Source organism: Spermophilus citellus (genome assembly GCF_964194105.1).
Source record: "Spermophilus citellus genome assembly, chromosome: 3".
In the NCBI taxonomy this organism is placed as follows: Eukaryota; Metazoa; Chordata; class Mammalia; order Rodentia; family Sciuridae; genus Spermophilus; species Spermophilus citellus.
Window position 1 is genome coordinate 73,828,619 of NC_138184.1, and position 17,378 is coordinate 73,845,996.

The 17,378-nt window shown below is 37.9% G+C and overlaps 1 protein-coding gene across 1 annotated transcript in view; it reads right to left on the reverse strand.

Moving 5' to 3' along the window:
• The window catches only part of MAPK1 (mitogen-activated protein kinase 1), a 77,829-nt gene extending 61,302 nt beyond the window's left edge, over positions 1–16,527 (reverse strand). The window contains exon 1 of the mRNA XM_081287998.1: positions 16,172–16,527. Coding sequence (XP_081144124.1) covers positions 16,172–16,290 — 119 coding nt within the window. The 5' untranslated portion in view covers positions 16,291–16,527. The remainder of the gene's footprint in view (positions 1–16,171) is intronic.
• Positions 16,528–17,378: the final 851 nt, after the last annotated feature.

The window sequence follows — 17,378 nt, forward strand, 5'->3', positions numbered from 1 at the left end:
AGGATATGGGAAGAATCCAAAATGGAAACAAATGAACCTGACCACACTACAAATGAACAAACCATACTGAAGGGCATGAGGATGAAACTCTATAAGACAGTATTTTACCTGGATACTGTAAAGCTAAAGTCATAAATAACGGAGCCACATGCATATCCTATAATCTAGTTAGTGAATTTGTCTCTAACATGTCAGGTTAGCAATTTTGAAACTATATATAGACTAAAGCTGAATATGTTAAAAAAAGAAAAGAGAAAGAAAGGAAGATAATGAAAGCCAGGTTGGGTCAAGAAAACGTGAGGACTAAAATAAACCAAATGGTGTTAGATTAGAAGCTGAGGTATCAGTAAAAACCTCATAGTTTCTTCAATGTAAACAGATACAGAAACCCAGACATGTGCAATATGTGGGTTTAGTATACATACATATATATTCCAAGCTCTGTTGAGAAGACATAGAAACCCAGTAGCAATAAACATACTTAAGATCTTATTTAAGATTAAGATGGGGCTTACTATTAAAGGCAATATGACATACTTTTATTTTTCTTTATGGCCAAATAAAACTCCATTATGTATATATGCACCATATTTTTTTATCTTTATTTTTATTTATTTGTCTATCTGTTGAGAAGACCTAGAAATCCCAGTAGCAATAAACATACTTAAGATCTTATTTAAGAAAAGGATGGGGCTTACTGAAAGGATCTAGAGGCCAACCAGAAGATGCAAACAAAAGTTGAAGTTGTAATGGAATAAATAATGATAGCACTGGGTTACAGCCCTTAGAATAAAATGAATATTCATAAACCTATATTTTTAATACAAAAATGAAGGGAATTTTAAAAAAATCACCAATAGGCACATACCACAATTGTTTCAAACAAGATCTATGTATGGATGACAAAATAGTGAGTGAAAATGTGATCATTGTTTCAATGTACATCCCCCACCTATTTATTAATTACAGCAGGATAAATAGACAGACACCACCTCAACCAGTGATTCAAATTAACATCTTCAGGAATAAGATGTATCAACATCATGAACTCTTTAATGTAATGTACTGAGAAGGGTACAACATCATTTTTGTGGTATTCTTGCATACTAAATATAAATAATTTTACTCTAATCATAAGAAAACATTAAGTCTGCAAGATAACAGTCCAGTACTCTCTGAAAGTACCATGGTGGCCTGGGGTTGTAGCTCAATGGTATAGCACTTGCCTAGCATGTGTGAGGCCTTGAGTCCAATCTCTAGCACCATGGAGCAGAGGGAATTTTTGGTGGTGGAAAGTAAGGGAGAATCTAAAGAAATATCATAGTTGGAAAAGACTTCAGAAGATACAACAGTGAAATGCTACATGGATTCCTGAAAAAGAAAAGTGACATTGTTCCTAGTTAACAGTACTGAACCAGGTTTATAATTAATGGTTTTGTTCAACTTTATAAAGAAAAGGGAATGGGAAGGAAAGTTATGAAAAGAAGAAAATAATTTGAGAGAGAATGTAGACGAATAAATTAGGGACCGAAAACACTCAGAAAAAAGGGTCTAGCACAAAGTAAATGCTCAATATTTTCAACGCATACATTAAAAAAAGGGGTGGGAGCTGGGGATGTGGTTCAGTGGTTAAAGAGCCCCTGGGCTCGATTCCTGGTACATATATATGTATGTATAAATAAGGAAACAGGAAAAGTTATGATGGTAGGAAGTACTTGCTACTCTGATCCAATGGTTCTCAAACTTGGTTATATACTAGAATCACTGAGGCTTTGAAAAATCAGTATGCAGTTCCTCAAAAGACTAGAAATGATCCATGTGACCCATCTATACCACTCCTTAGTATTTACCTCAAGAATTAAAGTTAGCATACACTACAATTATACATGCATACACCCATGTTTATAATAACCAAATTTTGGAACCAGCCTAAGTATCTATCAGTGGATGAATGGATAAAGAAAATATGGTGGGGCTGGTATTGTAGCTCACTGGTAGAGTGTTTGCCTTGCACACGGGAAGCCCTGGGTTCGATCCTCAGCACCACATAAAAAACAAATAAATAAAAATAAAGATAAAAAATATGGTGCATATATACATAATGGAGTTTTATTTGGCCATAAAGAAAAATAAAAGTATGTCATTTGCAGGACAACGGATGGGAACATAAGAGCATTTGTTAAGGGAAATAAGCCAAACTGAGAAAATAAAGGATTGAATGTTTTCTTTCATAAACTGGAAGTTGAAGAGGAAACCAACCAACCAACCAACCAAACAAAACCCACCTAAAAAGGTCTGTGTGGGGGATCTCGGGAAAATTAAAAAAAAATAAAATAAAAAGAAGTACTTTATCTCACACTCAGAATTTCTAACTGAATTGCTTAGGCTGCAGTCTGGGCAGGGATTTTTTACTTTTAAAGGATTCCAATGACTGTGACATACAATCAAAATCAAAAATAATTTCTCCAGACATTTTTTCCTTCGCCCACTTTGTCTTGGGCCCTAATCCCATGGTTTAGTTCTATTATGTATGAGAAACAGAAAAGTTTGGTGGTCCATTTTCAGAATACAGTACTTAGCCTTAATTGGGGTATAAGAGCCAATTGCAGTCATTTTGAGATCTAATTGTAGTTAGTTTAACTATAGTTCTTTCCTTTGCCCACCCCAATTTTAAAATCAGCCTACTTGCTCCTATGGGGGGGTGGGGAGGTGGCAGGGGGAGTGGGGGGGTGGCGGGAGAAAGGTCTAGAATATAGAAAGGGAATGAGAAGATAATACATACCTGGGCCTAATACAATTAGGTAAGATACGATTGGTTTGTAGCTCAATGGTGGAGTACTTGCCTTATACGTGTGAGGCACTGGGTTTGATCCTCAGTACCACATACATATATACATAAATAAAAAATATTGTGTTCACCTACAACTAAAAATAAAAGAAAAAATTAAGATGCTTCAAGTTGATTTTATGAAGCTAATGCCAAATTAGTGGCATGACTCTGAAAAGTAAATGCTGATACAAAAACACAGAAAAATAAGGAAGTTAAAATACATATGCTCAGAAAGAGGCAAGTAGGGCAGGTTATGCACTATTAAAGGAGACAGGGGTTGATTGCTAGAGGATGGTGAGGAGGAGAAATGGAAAGAGACAAGTTACAGGGTTTCCATTTGGAATGACAAAAATGTTCTGGAATTACATGGTGGTGGTGATTGTGCAACTGTGAATATATGGAAAACAATTGAATTATATACTTTTAAAAGGGTGAACATTTCTGACATGTGAATTAATACAAAAAGAAAAAAAAACCCATTACCACCCCCAGGGCGATTTTTATCACTATGTCAAGTGCTAACACTTAAGAATTTAAGGTAATAATAGATATTATTATTGATGTATGCATATAGGTGACTGTATGACAATGTGATTCTGCAACCTGTACAATCAGAAAAATGAAAATTATACCCCATTTGATTCAAATGTAGGAATTGTCAAGATCATTGTACTGTCATGTGTAACTAATAAAAAAAAAAAAAAAGAATTTAAGGTAAGAGATTCCTTCACTCTGGAGAGCTAACAGAAACCAAATTAAGACACGAGAACCTGGAGCGGGGAGACAAATTGGCTCTGGGTTTTTAGAGAGGACAAGACTAAAAGAAATGGATGTGTATGATACTTTTTATCATGGCCAATCCACTTTGCCAGTGTAGGAAAGCTGACAAGGACCCCAAGGCAAAAGTCCTGCTAAGGAATTAAAAACTAGATATCTGGGAAAAAGAAAAATAAATTTAAAAGGCTTGGTGTTAAACAAGACCAAAGGAACAGATTCCAGAAAGACATAAGTAAATATGTATAAGTTAAGTATGACTATGAGAAAAGCAATTAGGGGCTGAGGTTGTGGCTCAGTGGCAAAACGCTTGCCTCGCAAATGTAAGGCACTGGGTTTGATCCTCAGCACCACATAAAAATAAATCAACAAAATAAAGACAATGTGCCCATGTATAACTAAAAATATTGTTTAAAAAAGAAAAGTAATTAGTAAACATTAATAAAACAAACTATTATTAGGAAGCAAAATAAGCATCCCAAACGTAGCATTTTTTTAAAAAAATATTTTTCAGTTATAGGTGGACACAATATCTTTATTTTATTTTTAGGTGGTGCTGAGGATTGAACCCAGTGTCTCACGCATGGTAGGTGAGCAGTCTACCTCTGAGCCACAACCCCAGCCGCCTCCCAAACGTAGCACTTTTGTCTACAATAAATTCTATAGAGGTTAAAAGGCTAAATTAAAGGTTAAAAGCCTCAGTGTACTTACCAATTCAGGAGCAATAAAAGAACACAATAAAAAATTAATACATTTGGTTATAGAAATATTTTAATGATTTTCAGGAAATAAAGATTAATACTCAACTTCTAATAGGCAAACAGTGCAATAATTTGAATACAGTTAAAATATGAGATGAGTAAAACTCAAAAAAGTTTAGCTTTATAAATAAAGCTCAAATAAAGCAACTAAGTAGATTCTACGTACAACTATAAGCTACTACCTACTATTCAATTATAAGTAAGAATACCACGTTACAAGAAGGGAAAGCAAAGAGAGATTCTCTTAAAAATTAATGGCAGCCCTCAAAAGACAAGACATAGAAATCACCACATGGCACAGCTATACCACTCCTTGGTATTTATCCTGAAGAATTAAGGTCATCACACTTCAGTGACACGTGATGTTTATAGTAACACGTTCACAATAGCCAAATTATGAAAGCAGCCTAGCTGTCCATCAATGAATGAATGGATTATTTAAAAATAGGAATGAACCAAAGCAATCTGAATGTCCAACAAGAGGGTAACAGTTATCTAAATGATCCAATTTTAGTAAAATTTATTGTTATGTTGACATGACTTGTTGGATTCATAGATACATGAAAGGGGGAAAAAGGGGACACAATGGCATAACATAAGCATTAAGTTAGATTTTAAATAACAAAAGAAATCCTGTTGAGAACATGTCCAGCACAGCAAAAAGAGCTTTAGCTTGAAGTGGGAGGGAAAAGATAAAACAGTAGACAGGGACCTAAAGGAGAGACAAGGATGCCTTGAAGGGAAGTGGAGGTTTGGTTTTGTTTTATTTTTAGGACTGGAGAGTCATCAGTCCCTAGGAATTTGGATGAGGTCACCCAGAGAGACTGTATGGAACACACACGAGGGCCCAAGAACTAAGAACAAAGGGCCCAAAGACTCAGTAAGAGGTGCCTCAGCAAAGAAGCAGAGGTAACATTTTAGAAAGTAGTTTACAATAGCAAATGCTCCAGAAAAATCACAGAATCTGTTTGATGGGAGAAGGAATAGAGCAGGTAATCAGGAAAAAAATCACCAAACCAGAAGAATCAAAGCTGAGGAATTACAAAGTATGCAATGCCAGTTGACAGTGGGTTTAGCAGCAGTAGCAGAAGAGGCAAACTCAGGAGTACTTTTCTAGACAGCAATACAGACAATTCCTGAAAGAAACTGGTTATAAAGGAAACATGGCTTACTGTACTCTGGGGCAAGACCTAGGAAAGTCTAGCTAGAGTAACAAAAAATGGATATTTTTATTAAGTGTTTTGCAGCAAAAGGCTTGTTTTTGTTAAAGAATCATTCATGGGGGACTGGAAAGATACTGTCCAAAGAACACAAAATTTTAAAATATCTTTACAATAAAACTGTTTAATACAATTTCAGAAAAATTAGAATATGGTTTTAAAATAATTAAATAAAAAATGAAATCCTATATAAATCTTTAGTCACTTGGAAAGCCATTTAAAACTTTAGCCCAGATCATCTCAACAGGCTCAGCAAAGCATTTGACAAAAGCCCTTTCAAGTTAAAAATACTCAAGGAACTAGGAATAAAAAGGAAAGGGCACCTACCAAAAAGCTCCATCTAATATTATACTCATAATGGTAAAAGATTAGGAGTTGTGCTCTGGCCAGGGTAATTAGTCAAAAAAAAAAAAAAAAAAAGAAAAAGAAAAAAAAAGAAAAAGAAAAGAAAGAAAGAAAGAAAAAGCTTCCAAATTGCAAAGAAAGATGTAAAATTATCTCTATTTGTAATGACATGTTTTATACAGAAAATCATGAAGAACTTGCTAAAATTGGAATAAGTGAGTTCAGCACATATTGCAGAATACAAGATCAATATACTAAATATATGGTATACAAAAATAGACCATATACACATGCAGTCAATCCAAAAATACAAGTGAGAAAACAATTTCATTTACAGTACCAGCAGGGAAAAAGAAAAACCACTTAGGTATATATGTAATGAAAGTAGTACAAAACTTACACTCTGAAAATTATAAAGCATTATTAAAATTATTATTTAAATAAGCAGAAAGAAATTCATGTTCATGGATCAGAAAACAATGTGGTTAAGATGGCAATATTTCCCAAGTTGGTGTACAGATTTCAATGCAATTCCTACTAGAATTCAGCTGAATTCTTTAAACTGATCCTAAATTTTATATGGAAACTCAAGCAAAATAATCTTGCAAAACAACAATGAAGCTACAGGACTTGCAGTACTGAATTTCAAAACTTATTGCAAATTAAATAATCAAGAAAATAATCCAGTCAGTGTGGTACTGGCATGAAGAAAGATCAATAGAACAGAACTGACGGACTGGGCGATGTGGCTCAAGTGGTTGTGCACCGCCTGGCATGCGTGGGGCACTGGGTTCGATCCTCAGCACCACATAAAAATAAATAAAAATAAAGGTAAAAAACAAAAACAAAACAAAACAAAACAAAACAACTTTTGCTTCAAAAGGCACTATCAATACAGGGAAAAGACAACCCACAGAATGGAGGAAAAAAACACTCCAAATCATATTTAATAAAGAACTTGTATCTGGAATATATAAAGAATTCTTTTTTTAATAGCTTTTTTTTCTAACTTTATTTATTTATATGTGGTACTGAGGATCGAACCCAGGGCCTTGCACATGCGAGGCAAGTGCTCTGCTGCTGAGACACAACCCCAGCCCCTAAAGAATTCTTAAAGCTCAACAAAAAGGCAAATACTCTAATCTGAAGTTACATTATGCTAAAGGAAAAGGCCATATACATAATTTAAAACTGTATCACTTACGTTTTTTAAAAGATAAACTTATTTAAAAATAGCTTCATATTTACAGAAAAATTAAGAAGATAGGAGTTTTTCCATATACTCCACATTCAATTTTCCTTGGTACTGATAAATTTGATTGGTACATTTGTCACATTTAATGAACCAATATTGATACATTATTAATTAAAGCCCATACTTAATTCATGTCCTAAGTTTTTACTTAATGTCCTTTTTTCTTTTCTAAGGATCCCATCCAGGACATATTACATTTAATTGTCATACCTCCTTACTCTTCTGTGGGCAATAACAGTTTCTTAGATTCTCTTCTTTAACGACTATGACCACTTAGGGGAGGATTTGTCAGGTATTTTGTGGACTGTCCCTCAACTGAGATTTGTCTGATGTTTTCTCATGATTAGACTGGAGTTGTGGATTATGGTTACACTGTACAACTACTTTGTTTAAGAAATACTTTTAAAATTTTTTCTATGAACAAAGAGCACACTTGGGGGAAAATATATACACGTGCACGGACACATACATTTAGTTTTTAAGCTCCCCACTGTATTCTCCAAAGATTCCTTTGAGATAAGAGTTATCTTATTGTCAAATATGCACTGCTGGTATATCAAACACAGGCACAACACCCAGCAAAACAAGTTCTTTAATCCTGCCCAATAGGATCAATACTATCAAAAAATGCAGAAAATAAGTGGTAGCAAGCATGTGAGGAAACTGAAATCCTAATCCACTGTTGGTGGGAATGTAAAATGAAACAACCACTTTGAAATATAGTGATTATTCGTCAAAAAAATTAAACAGAATTACCTTATGATCCAGAAATATCACTTCTGGGTATACAAAAAGAATTAAAAATAGCTTTCAAAGGGATATCTGTACACCTATGTTCATAGCACCATTAATCACAACTGATGAAAAAAGGAAGCAACCCTAGTGTCCACAGATGATAAATGGATTACATGTATATATTCAATGTAATATTATCCAGCCTTAAAAAGGAAGTTCTGACATGCTACAGCATGGATGAGCCTTGAGACATTATGCTAAATGAAACAGGGCAACCATACAAATCAAATTTAGAGAGAAAGTAGAATGGTGGTTGACATGGACTAGGAAAAGGGAGAGTTGTTTAATATGTATAGAATTTCAGCTTTGCAAGAAGAGAGTTCTGGAGAATGGCTGTACAATGTGAATATACTCAAACTAAGATGGTGTATTTTATGTCATATATTTTAGCATTATTTAAAAAAAAAAAAAAAGGTTCCATGAAGTTACCTATATATGCAGGTGTCCAGCCTATGCCCCAGTCATTCATTTGACACTTTAACCTTTAGCCATACACTGGGATACAAAAATTGCTATTCTAAAATTACATAGTGAATTTAGTTAATATAGTCAGTCCAACACTCAAAAGGCATAATCTCTGTCTCACCAAAAGTAAAATGAGACTCTGAGAAGTTAAATGATATGCTGTAAATCATCCAGCTTTTAGAGCCAGAGCTGAGATTTCAAATGCAGTTTTCTAAATTGATAAATGGGATGTTTCTTGTTGCTTATAAAGAGGCTTACAGTTTGTTCCTTCATTCACATATTCAAATAATATAGGAAAGTGAATGGAAAACAGGAAAGGTGGAGATGATTACAAGGTTAACACAGAGTTAGCTAGCCTCAATGCACCATTACTAAGATACTATTACATTCTGCCTGATTTGGCAAATATTTACGGAGTACCTAATACTATGTACAATGCTTGCACTAGATACTGGAGATAAGGCAGGGACAAAGTCCTCCCTTTCAAGGAGCTTAAAAGGAGTGGGGGCAGTCCTTTGAGTCATATCTAGAAGACTTTCAAGCACACAAAAGTGGTCCCAAATTTACTTCACATTTTCCAATCCTCCAATGCCTCATGCATTCATGGCAGACACTGACTTTATCTCCTACCTGGCTCAGAAAGTAAGGTTACCTGGCATAAACCTTCTTTTTTTCTCTCTTGGACTGAGGAGGAAGAACTTCTCTGTTCTTTCCAGCAGTGATCTCACAACATGCATGACTATACCAGAGACAGTGGAGACCTGTTCCTTATTTTTCTTCCTTGGGGCAGAGAAGCTGAGACGGACCTTAGAGAGGATCTATACTATTGGTTTCCTAATGCTTTTAGAGCAACTGAATCCTTTCCCCAAATGGAATTTTACCCAGATGATCCTGTAAGTATATATGTGAATGTGACCAATGAATAAAAGAAAAGAGAAAGGAAAGGGGAAGAAGGAAGAAGAGGATAAGAAAAGAAAAAGGAAAGGAAAATGCAGAGATGCTTCAATGAGGAAAAACAGTGTGCTGCACATGAAATTTCCCCATTTAGGGTAAGGCCTGAAGCCCCTCAGGAGGCTTTTTGAAAACCAGATAGAACCCAATCCCTTTATTTTTAATTGATAAAACATGAACCCATAAATTTGCTGAGCTTTCTCCTTCTGTTGTTCTGCTCAGGTTCCAGAAAGCCCAGGTTCAGAATCTTCCTGGTTCTCTCTCTTCCTCCTGGTACAGTATGGGCCAACTCAAAACTTAGGTAGGTAGCCTTTTCTAGTAGAAGTAGAGACAGCGCATGCTATTAAATGTGCTCACAGATACCTCTTAGTGTGGTAGCTCTAAGTTGTATATGGGAAAGGAGAAGCAAAAGGGAAGAAACAGTATCCTAGGTTTGGCAGATAGGAGGGTGAAGTATGCTAGAGGAAGGGAGTTCTGTATGTTTACTGGAAAAAAAAAAAAACTTTTAAAAAATGCTTTTTTTTTTTTTTTTTTAGTTGTAGTTAGACACAATACCTTTCATTTAGTTATTTATTTTTATGTGGTGCTGAGTATTGATCACAGCGCCTCGCATGTGCTGGGCAAGTGCTCTACCGCTGAGCCACAACTCCAGCCCAAATCAACTGTTTTTTAATCAAATATCTTAGTGTGCGCAAGGTGAGGCATAAATTATATATGGTTCTTGGGAAAACTCAATTTGGATGCTTTTCATAATACCTGAGAACTGAGAATATACAAATTAAATTCATGGGAAAAATGTAACACAGTTAACTACCAGAAGCACATTATTAGAGGTACTATTAATTTTGAAATTAAATGTCTTCTTAGTTTTATTTGCACTCTAAGCTTTGTTCAGAAACATTAGATTTCCTGCTATTCATGTAAATTGGTCTCCTCTTATTTTCAGGCTCCAAAAATGGTATAAGAGATCTTTGTCACCAATCAAGATAGTAGGTTGCTCCTCCCTTTCAAACAGGTGACACAAAACCCAGCAGTTTCAGGGTGGAAGGGAGGGCAAAGTTCACAGGGATGAGTCTTAGCAGAAGCCACAGCTAGAAAAGAACCCAACATTTCCTATGTTTAGAGGGGTATACAATTGGCACTCTTGCAGTACAATTCTCCAGTGGAGGGACTGACTATATGGTGCACTGTAGTCATTTAGTTTGTATGCCCTCCTTGCATAGATAATAAAGGCCAATATCATCACAGAAAAAAAAATTCAGTTGATAGACATAATATTTTTGTTTTATTTATCTTTTTATGTGGTACTGAGGATCGAATCCTCACACATGCGAGGAAAGCGTTCAACCAGAGCTACAACCCATCCCTGACCACCAAAATTTTGACAACAAAAAAGCTCCTTGCATTTCCAAATACCTCAGGAGAAGGTGGGTGAAATCACCCCTAGACCAAGAAGCAAAAAAAAAAAAAAAAAAAAAGCAAGTAGTAGGCACAGCAAGTAGAAAACATAGGGAAGTAAAGTGAAAGAATGCATGCAACTAAAAAATTTGACAAGAACTGGCATATCGAGGGCCATACTTTAATGACTTCCAATCACCTACAAAATCAAGACCAAACTTAAAAACATTGCACTTCAGAATTTGGTCCTGCCCACCCCAACTTTCTCAACTCTAGCCTTCTCCCAAAGTCTTTCTATAGTCTTGGTACCCAAACAATGTGTGGTTTTCCTGACCTCATATGATGTTTTCAGCCTTCTGTGTCTTTCCATGTGTATTTCCCTCTGCCTGAAAAGTACTTTTGAAGGCAAACTTCTATTCATACAACAACACCAAGCTCAAAAGTGTGTAAGACCATTAAAAAAATAGCCTACTCCCATATCACTCAGGCCTTCTTTTTCTCCCAGCATTTCATACATTTCTCCCATATAGTGGTGGTATAGTGTTTGTATTACTGGCCAACCTCATCCCACTATTTGGATTAAGTTAGTCAAGTGCATAGATCATGTGTGAATCCTGGCACATTAAATATTTCGAGTAAATGACCTTGCGTGAAAATTTTTTTAATTTGAGAAAGGGTCTTGCCAAGTTGCACAGATTGGCCTTGAACCTGCCATCCTTCTGCCTCAACCTCTTGAGTAGCTGGGATCACGAGCGTGTACCACCACATCTGGATTTCCATGATTGGTTGAAAAATAGGCAAAAGACATTTTCTGTTGTTGAAAACATATACTTTTTCACTTTTTTTTTTGGGGGGGGGGTGATACCAAGACCAAACTGAGGGCCTTACACATGGTAGACAAGTGCTCTACACTGAACTACACCTTCATTCTTCCACTATAATCTTTCTTAGGAACCAGGCAGAATGGGTTTTCCTGTTACTTCCTAGCTGTGCATCTTGGTCAAATTAACTAAAGTTTCCTTACTGACTAAAAAAAAAAGAAAAAGAGTAACCACCTTTGCAGGGTGGTTGAAGATTAGACAATACATGTTTAAAAACAAAACAGAACTATAGAATAAATGGTACAGTAGTTCTATTAGACAGATATAATAATTATTATTTTTTTAATTTATTTTTTTAAATATTTCTTTTAGTTGTACACAATGCCTTTATTGTAATTTATTTATTTTTATGTGGTGCTGAGGATTGAACCCAGGGCCTTGCACACGCCAGGCGAGTGCTCTACCACTGAGCCACAACCCCAGCCCCTAGACTGATATAATTATAAAAACCTCAACAGGACAGAATACCATACCATCAGGAATGTGACCATAATAAAATTTCAGTTGAAACCATCCTTTCATTTCTGAAGTACTGGGCACTGAACCCAGGGCCTCTTGTGTGCTAGGTAAGCACTTTACCACTCTAGCTAAAACCCCAACCTTTTTTTACTTTATTGCCCAGGTTGACCTTGAACTTTGAATCCTTCTGATTCAACATCCTGAGAAGCTGAGACTGCAGATGTGTGCCACATTTTCAAAAAGGGGAGTAGAAAAAAAATCAACAAATATAAATAGCTTGTCTTCAGATGCATTATTTTCATCCTCTACAGTATTCAATACCAATACTGTAATGACCATCGACTCTGTTCTTTGATCTCTCAGACAATATTTCCTGTGCTCTTCTGTAACTTGCCATCTATTGACACCTAAAGGTAGACATTTCTTTGGCTCAGTTCTCAGACATTTTCTCATCCACTCACAAGGCTTCAATTAACATCTCTATGGACATGACCCCAACCTTCCTGTCACTTTTAGAAACAATTTCAAACTCAACTACTCTAAAACAGATAAATTCTTATCTTAGTTATCAAGACAATGAAGCATACACCTTCCACTTCTCTCTTAATCCCACCAGTCTTTCTTACACATTTCACCAGTCCTCAAGTTCCTCTTCCTTTATCTGCTATTAGTATTTGTTTGCTGGAGTAAACTCTTTGGTCCATCTGTTCTTCTATCTCAGGGTTCTGAACCTTTCTGGGATAATGAACCCCTTTGAAAATCTACTGAGTGTTACAGGTCATACACTAAAAAAATGAATACAACGAATACATGCTTGCAATTTTACCTAATCAATGACCCCCAAATAAGAATCTGTGCTCCTCCACTCAAGATTTGAGCTATCGTTGGCTATACACAAAATTTCATCTCTAGTTCCTGTTCCCCTGTTAAAAATTTCAAGACACTTTTTATATAACCTGAATGGGCTGTAGGTATCACTATCTTGAGCCTACATCAGAACTCACTGCTCCTCCCAGACAAATCTGCTCTGCCTCCAGTATCTACCTCTTCTCTTGGATAATGGCACCCCCATCCTCCCAAGTTCCCAAGACAATCTTGGCATTGTCTCATTCTCTCTCAGAAATCTCTGAAATATAAACCCCACCTTTCTTGTTCTCTTATCCTTTATACATCTCTTTTCCTTCTACCCATACATGCCATGATTACAAGTCTTTCTACCATTCTTTCCTGTGACTAATGCCATCTATCCAAGACCCCTTAATTCCCTCTGCCATAGGATTACTACTCCATTAGATAGTTACAATGGCCTCCATTCCAGTTCTTTTTCCTATCATTCTTACCAGTATTGATCCATCTTCCCCCAAATCTCAAAACTGACCATGTCTGCCTGTTTCAAAAATGTCAATGCCTCTCCACTGCACAAATACAGTCAAACTCAGATATGCCATTAAGAGTCCTTTACAGGAGCTGGGCTTTTGGCTCAGTGGTAGCATGCTTGCTTAGCATGCGTGAGGCACTGGGTTTGATCCTCAGCACCATGTAAAAATAAATACAATAAAGTCCATCAACAACTAAAAAATATTTTTTTAAAAAAAGATAATCTTAAAAAAAAAAAAAATCCTTTACAGTTTGTCACTGAAGTACTTTTCCAGGATTAGATTTCACAGCTCAAGCTGTCACCTGCTCCTATTATCTGCCTATCAAAATCACACCCACTCTCAAAGGCCTAACTCAAAACCCTCTTCATTTTTATAACATCCACATAGTGATTAGGAAAGAAACCTGAATAAAACTACCACAATTCCTAATGAACTGATTCAGAAAAAATTTTTTAAATTGCTTAAAAACAGCCTTAAATCCTTCTGAAGTATTAAGTTTTTAAGAGATTATTATTCAAATATTAACAGTTCAGCCAAGAAGCTCTCTAAAAACCCAGAACTTGTTAATCAACATTGATCAAAAGCTAATGTGCAATGCAGATGATTCAATTAATACTAAGGTGTATTTTCAACCTGAAGATAAAAGGCTATCATCTGGACCCAGGATTCAAATTCCAATTATATCTGTATTTTACTTAGGAAAAGAAAAATTACAGTAAGAGGACTTGGTATTTCAACTGGAGACTTGGGTCAAATAAATTGACAGTAGTGGGTGAAAGAGTTCCCAGATCTAAATAATCCTCAGACTTTTAAGTATCTTATCAGATGGGGTGAGGGTAAAACTTTAAATTGACATCTTCTACAAATTTCTTCACACCATATTTCAAAAATTTCATTTTTAGAAAGAGACCAAAGGATGCAACTTCGAGCCTCTATTAATGATATATTTACTAGCAATACTTACCAGCAGGTGCAAGAACAATAAGATATGACACAGAAGTGATGCTTTGGGCAGTACTTTCTCTCCACTAGTTTCAGGACCTATTTCTCTATGGCCCGACCTAATTTACTATCTCTTTTGGCTCCTAAGCCTGTGAGTTCAAGTTAATTTTCATAGTAGTACACTGTGAAGCATTTTGCTCCTAAAGAAAATGAAAATATTCATAGTATTTTTTAAAAGAATGTTGTCTATTTAGTTAAGACATTTGGAAGAACATACCCTCTTTGGCATTTCTAAAATTATGATCATTCAAATTTGAATGCATTTCTAAAAAAGACTTGTTCATAACAGTAAAATATGCTAAACTTTTGAATTATTATTAATACCATTTAAGGAAAGCTGGGTGTAGAAAAAAGGCTGCAGCATTTGAAGTAGGATATCAGTATATTAACTTAAACCTGACTTTAGGTCTGTGACCTTGGGAATGGCTTCACCTATAAATACTTCCTTACCTGAAAGAGGAATATTGTCACTGTCTTTCTTCCACAAGGTGCTAGCCAGATAAAATTAAATAATGGAGGTAGTACAGTACCTGCCACGATGCATTCAATAAACAATAAATTAGTTTAATACAATAGAGACCCAAGATTTAGGTGTAAGAGAGTCTACTTCCACAAGTCTTCATCAACATAAAACACTACAATTAGGTCATTATAATAAAAACAATATCGTTTCTAGAGAGATCTGGATCAAGATGAGACAGCTTGAATGTGATTGTATAAGAATACCATTTAGACTTTATATACTGACCACTAAAAATATTAAGAGGTAGAGTGCTTGCCTCGAATGCACAAAGCACCAAAAAAATCAATCCTCAGCACAAAAAACAATAACAACAACAAAAAACCCCAAACCAAACATTAATAGGAAAAGTCTACCATAATTAAGCTAAAATGTCTGGATGCATTTATGCTGTTAAAAGAGCTCACTTAGAGTAAGGAGAGGTAAGTCCAATTAGGCCCAACTCAAACAGATTTTTAATAAGTTAAGAGAGTGATGCTGGCTTATCCTTCCTGAAACGCAAACAGCACAATATTAAAACCCACTTAGAGACTTCAAGGTTGAAATATTTCGCAACCAATACTGGTGTCACTAATGCTTTTTAGAAAGCGTGCGCAGAAAAGCACCATTAGCATCACTGGAAGTACTTAATGAAAGCTGTTCACGGTAAACAGAGATGGAAGGAGAAAAAATAGTATTTCGGTATTCTGCACAACGGCTGAGGCGAAAGGCTTTCAAGAACACCGCCGCCACCATCGACGAGCATCTGATGGCATCCCAGGGTTTATAATTGAACTTCAAAAAGAAGGCCGTGATATTAGACAATTAAGGGACAAGAGGTGCCGAGGTTCCCTTCCTGGGGGTCCAGGCTTGAAAGTCCGCGCTTGAGACCGAGTACGTGGGTCTCCTAACCTCCACCCGCTGAGCCCCTCCCAACCGCAAGAGAGCAGCCCTGGAAACGCCCTTAACAACACCTAAATGTCTATCACCCCCGGGGACCCCGCGCTAAAACCCCATCGCGTGGACCAAGAAGCCTACGGCTGGGGTCGCGGCGCGGGAGGCCAAAGCGCGGGTGAGGCCGCGGCTGCGTCCGCTGGAGCCCCAGGCGGTGGTGTGTCCCGGCGCGGTCGGGGCTGCGGGCGGGCGCGGCCACTCACCACACCATGCCGTAGGCGCCCTCGCCGATGTACGAGAGGTTGGTGTAGCGCGGCCCCACGTCGAACACCTGCCCGCGGACCATCTCCGGGCCCGCGCCCGCCGCCGCCGCCGCCGCCATGTTGGCTGCCCGGCCGCCGCCGCCGCCTCAGCTGCGCTAGGCTCGACGCTCCGCTGTCGCCGCTCAGTCCCTGCCGCGCCTCCCGAAGGAACTGCGATGCTTCTGGTGCAGCCGCTGTTGCTGACCAGGAAGAAAGAAGGACGGCAATGCTCAGGAGAACTGGAGAGGTTACGACCACTCGGACCGACTGCCTGCCTGACTGACGGGCGGGCCAGCGGGCGGAGGGAGGGGTGCGCGCCGAGGAGGGCGCCGGGGCGGGGACAAGCGACGTGCTCGAGGATTGGCTCATGACGAGCGAGGGCGGGGCTTCGCGGACCGGCGGAAGCGGCGAGCACTGGGCGGAACACTGCGGCGGCGGCGGGAGCGGCGGCTGCGGCGGCTGCGGCGGTGGCAGCGCAGCAAAGGAGGCGGAGGAGGCGGAGGCGTCGTCCAGCGCGGTCACGTGCATTCGCAGCCGAGCCTTTGAAGGAAACGGATGCCTCGAGACAGAACCCACCATGAGAGACACCGGGCAGTGCGAACCCGGAATAAAGTTGTGACAGAGCCAGAGGAACTTGGGACCGCACGTGAGACGCCAGGACGCCCGACACCCCAATCACTGGCACCCCCGCTACCGGCCTGTGCGAATCCTAGTCTCACACAGCGATAAACTTTGGATATGGAAAGAAACCGGAAGGCATGACCGAGGCAGAAAGACATACCGAGGAAGTGTGAGACACAAATATAGGGACCAAAATGAGCGACTGAGTGGACCCAATAACCAGAGGTTTGTTCAGATATTTGTCAAGAGTCTACCATGTTTTTAGGGATACATCCTTTAGAAGTTACCGCCTAGAGGAGCTGGGGTTGTAGCTCAGTGGCAAAGGCTTGCCTAGCATGTGTGAGACACTGGGTTCAAACCTTAGCACCTTATAAAAATAAATAAAGTCATGCTGTCCATCTAAAACTACAAAAAAAAAAATTATTACCCTCTAGAGAGGGGAGACACATAAATAAAAGACTCAAGCTGTTAAGTATGAAGATATACAAAACAAGAGTAAGGAGTTAGTGGGTAGTGAGTTGAGATATTTTAGAAAGACATCACTGAC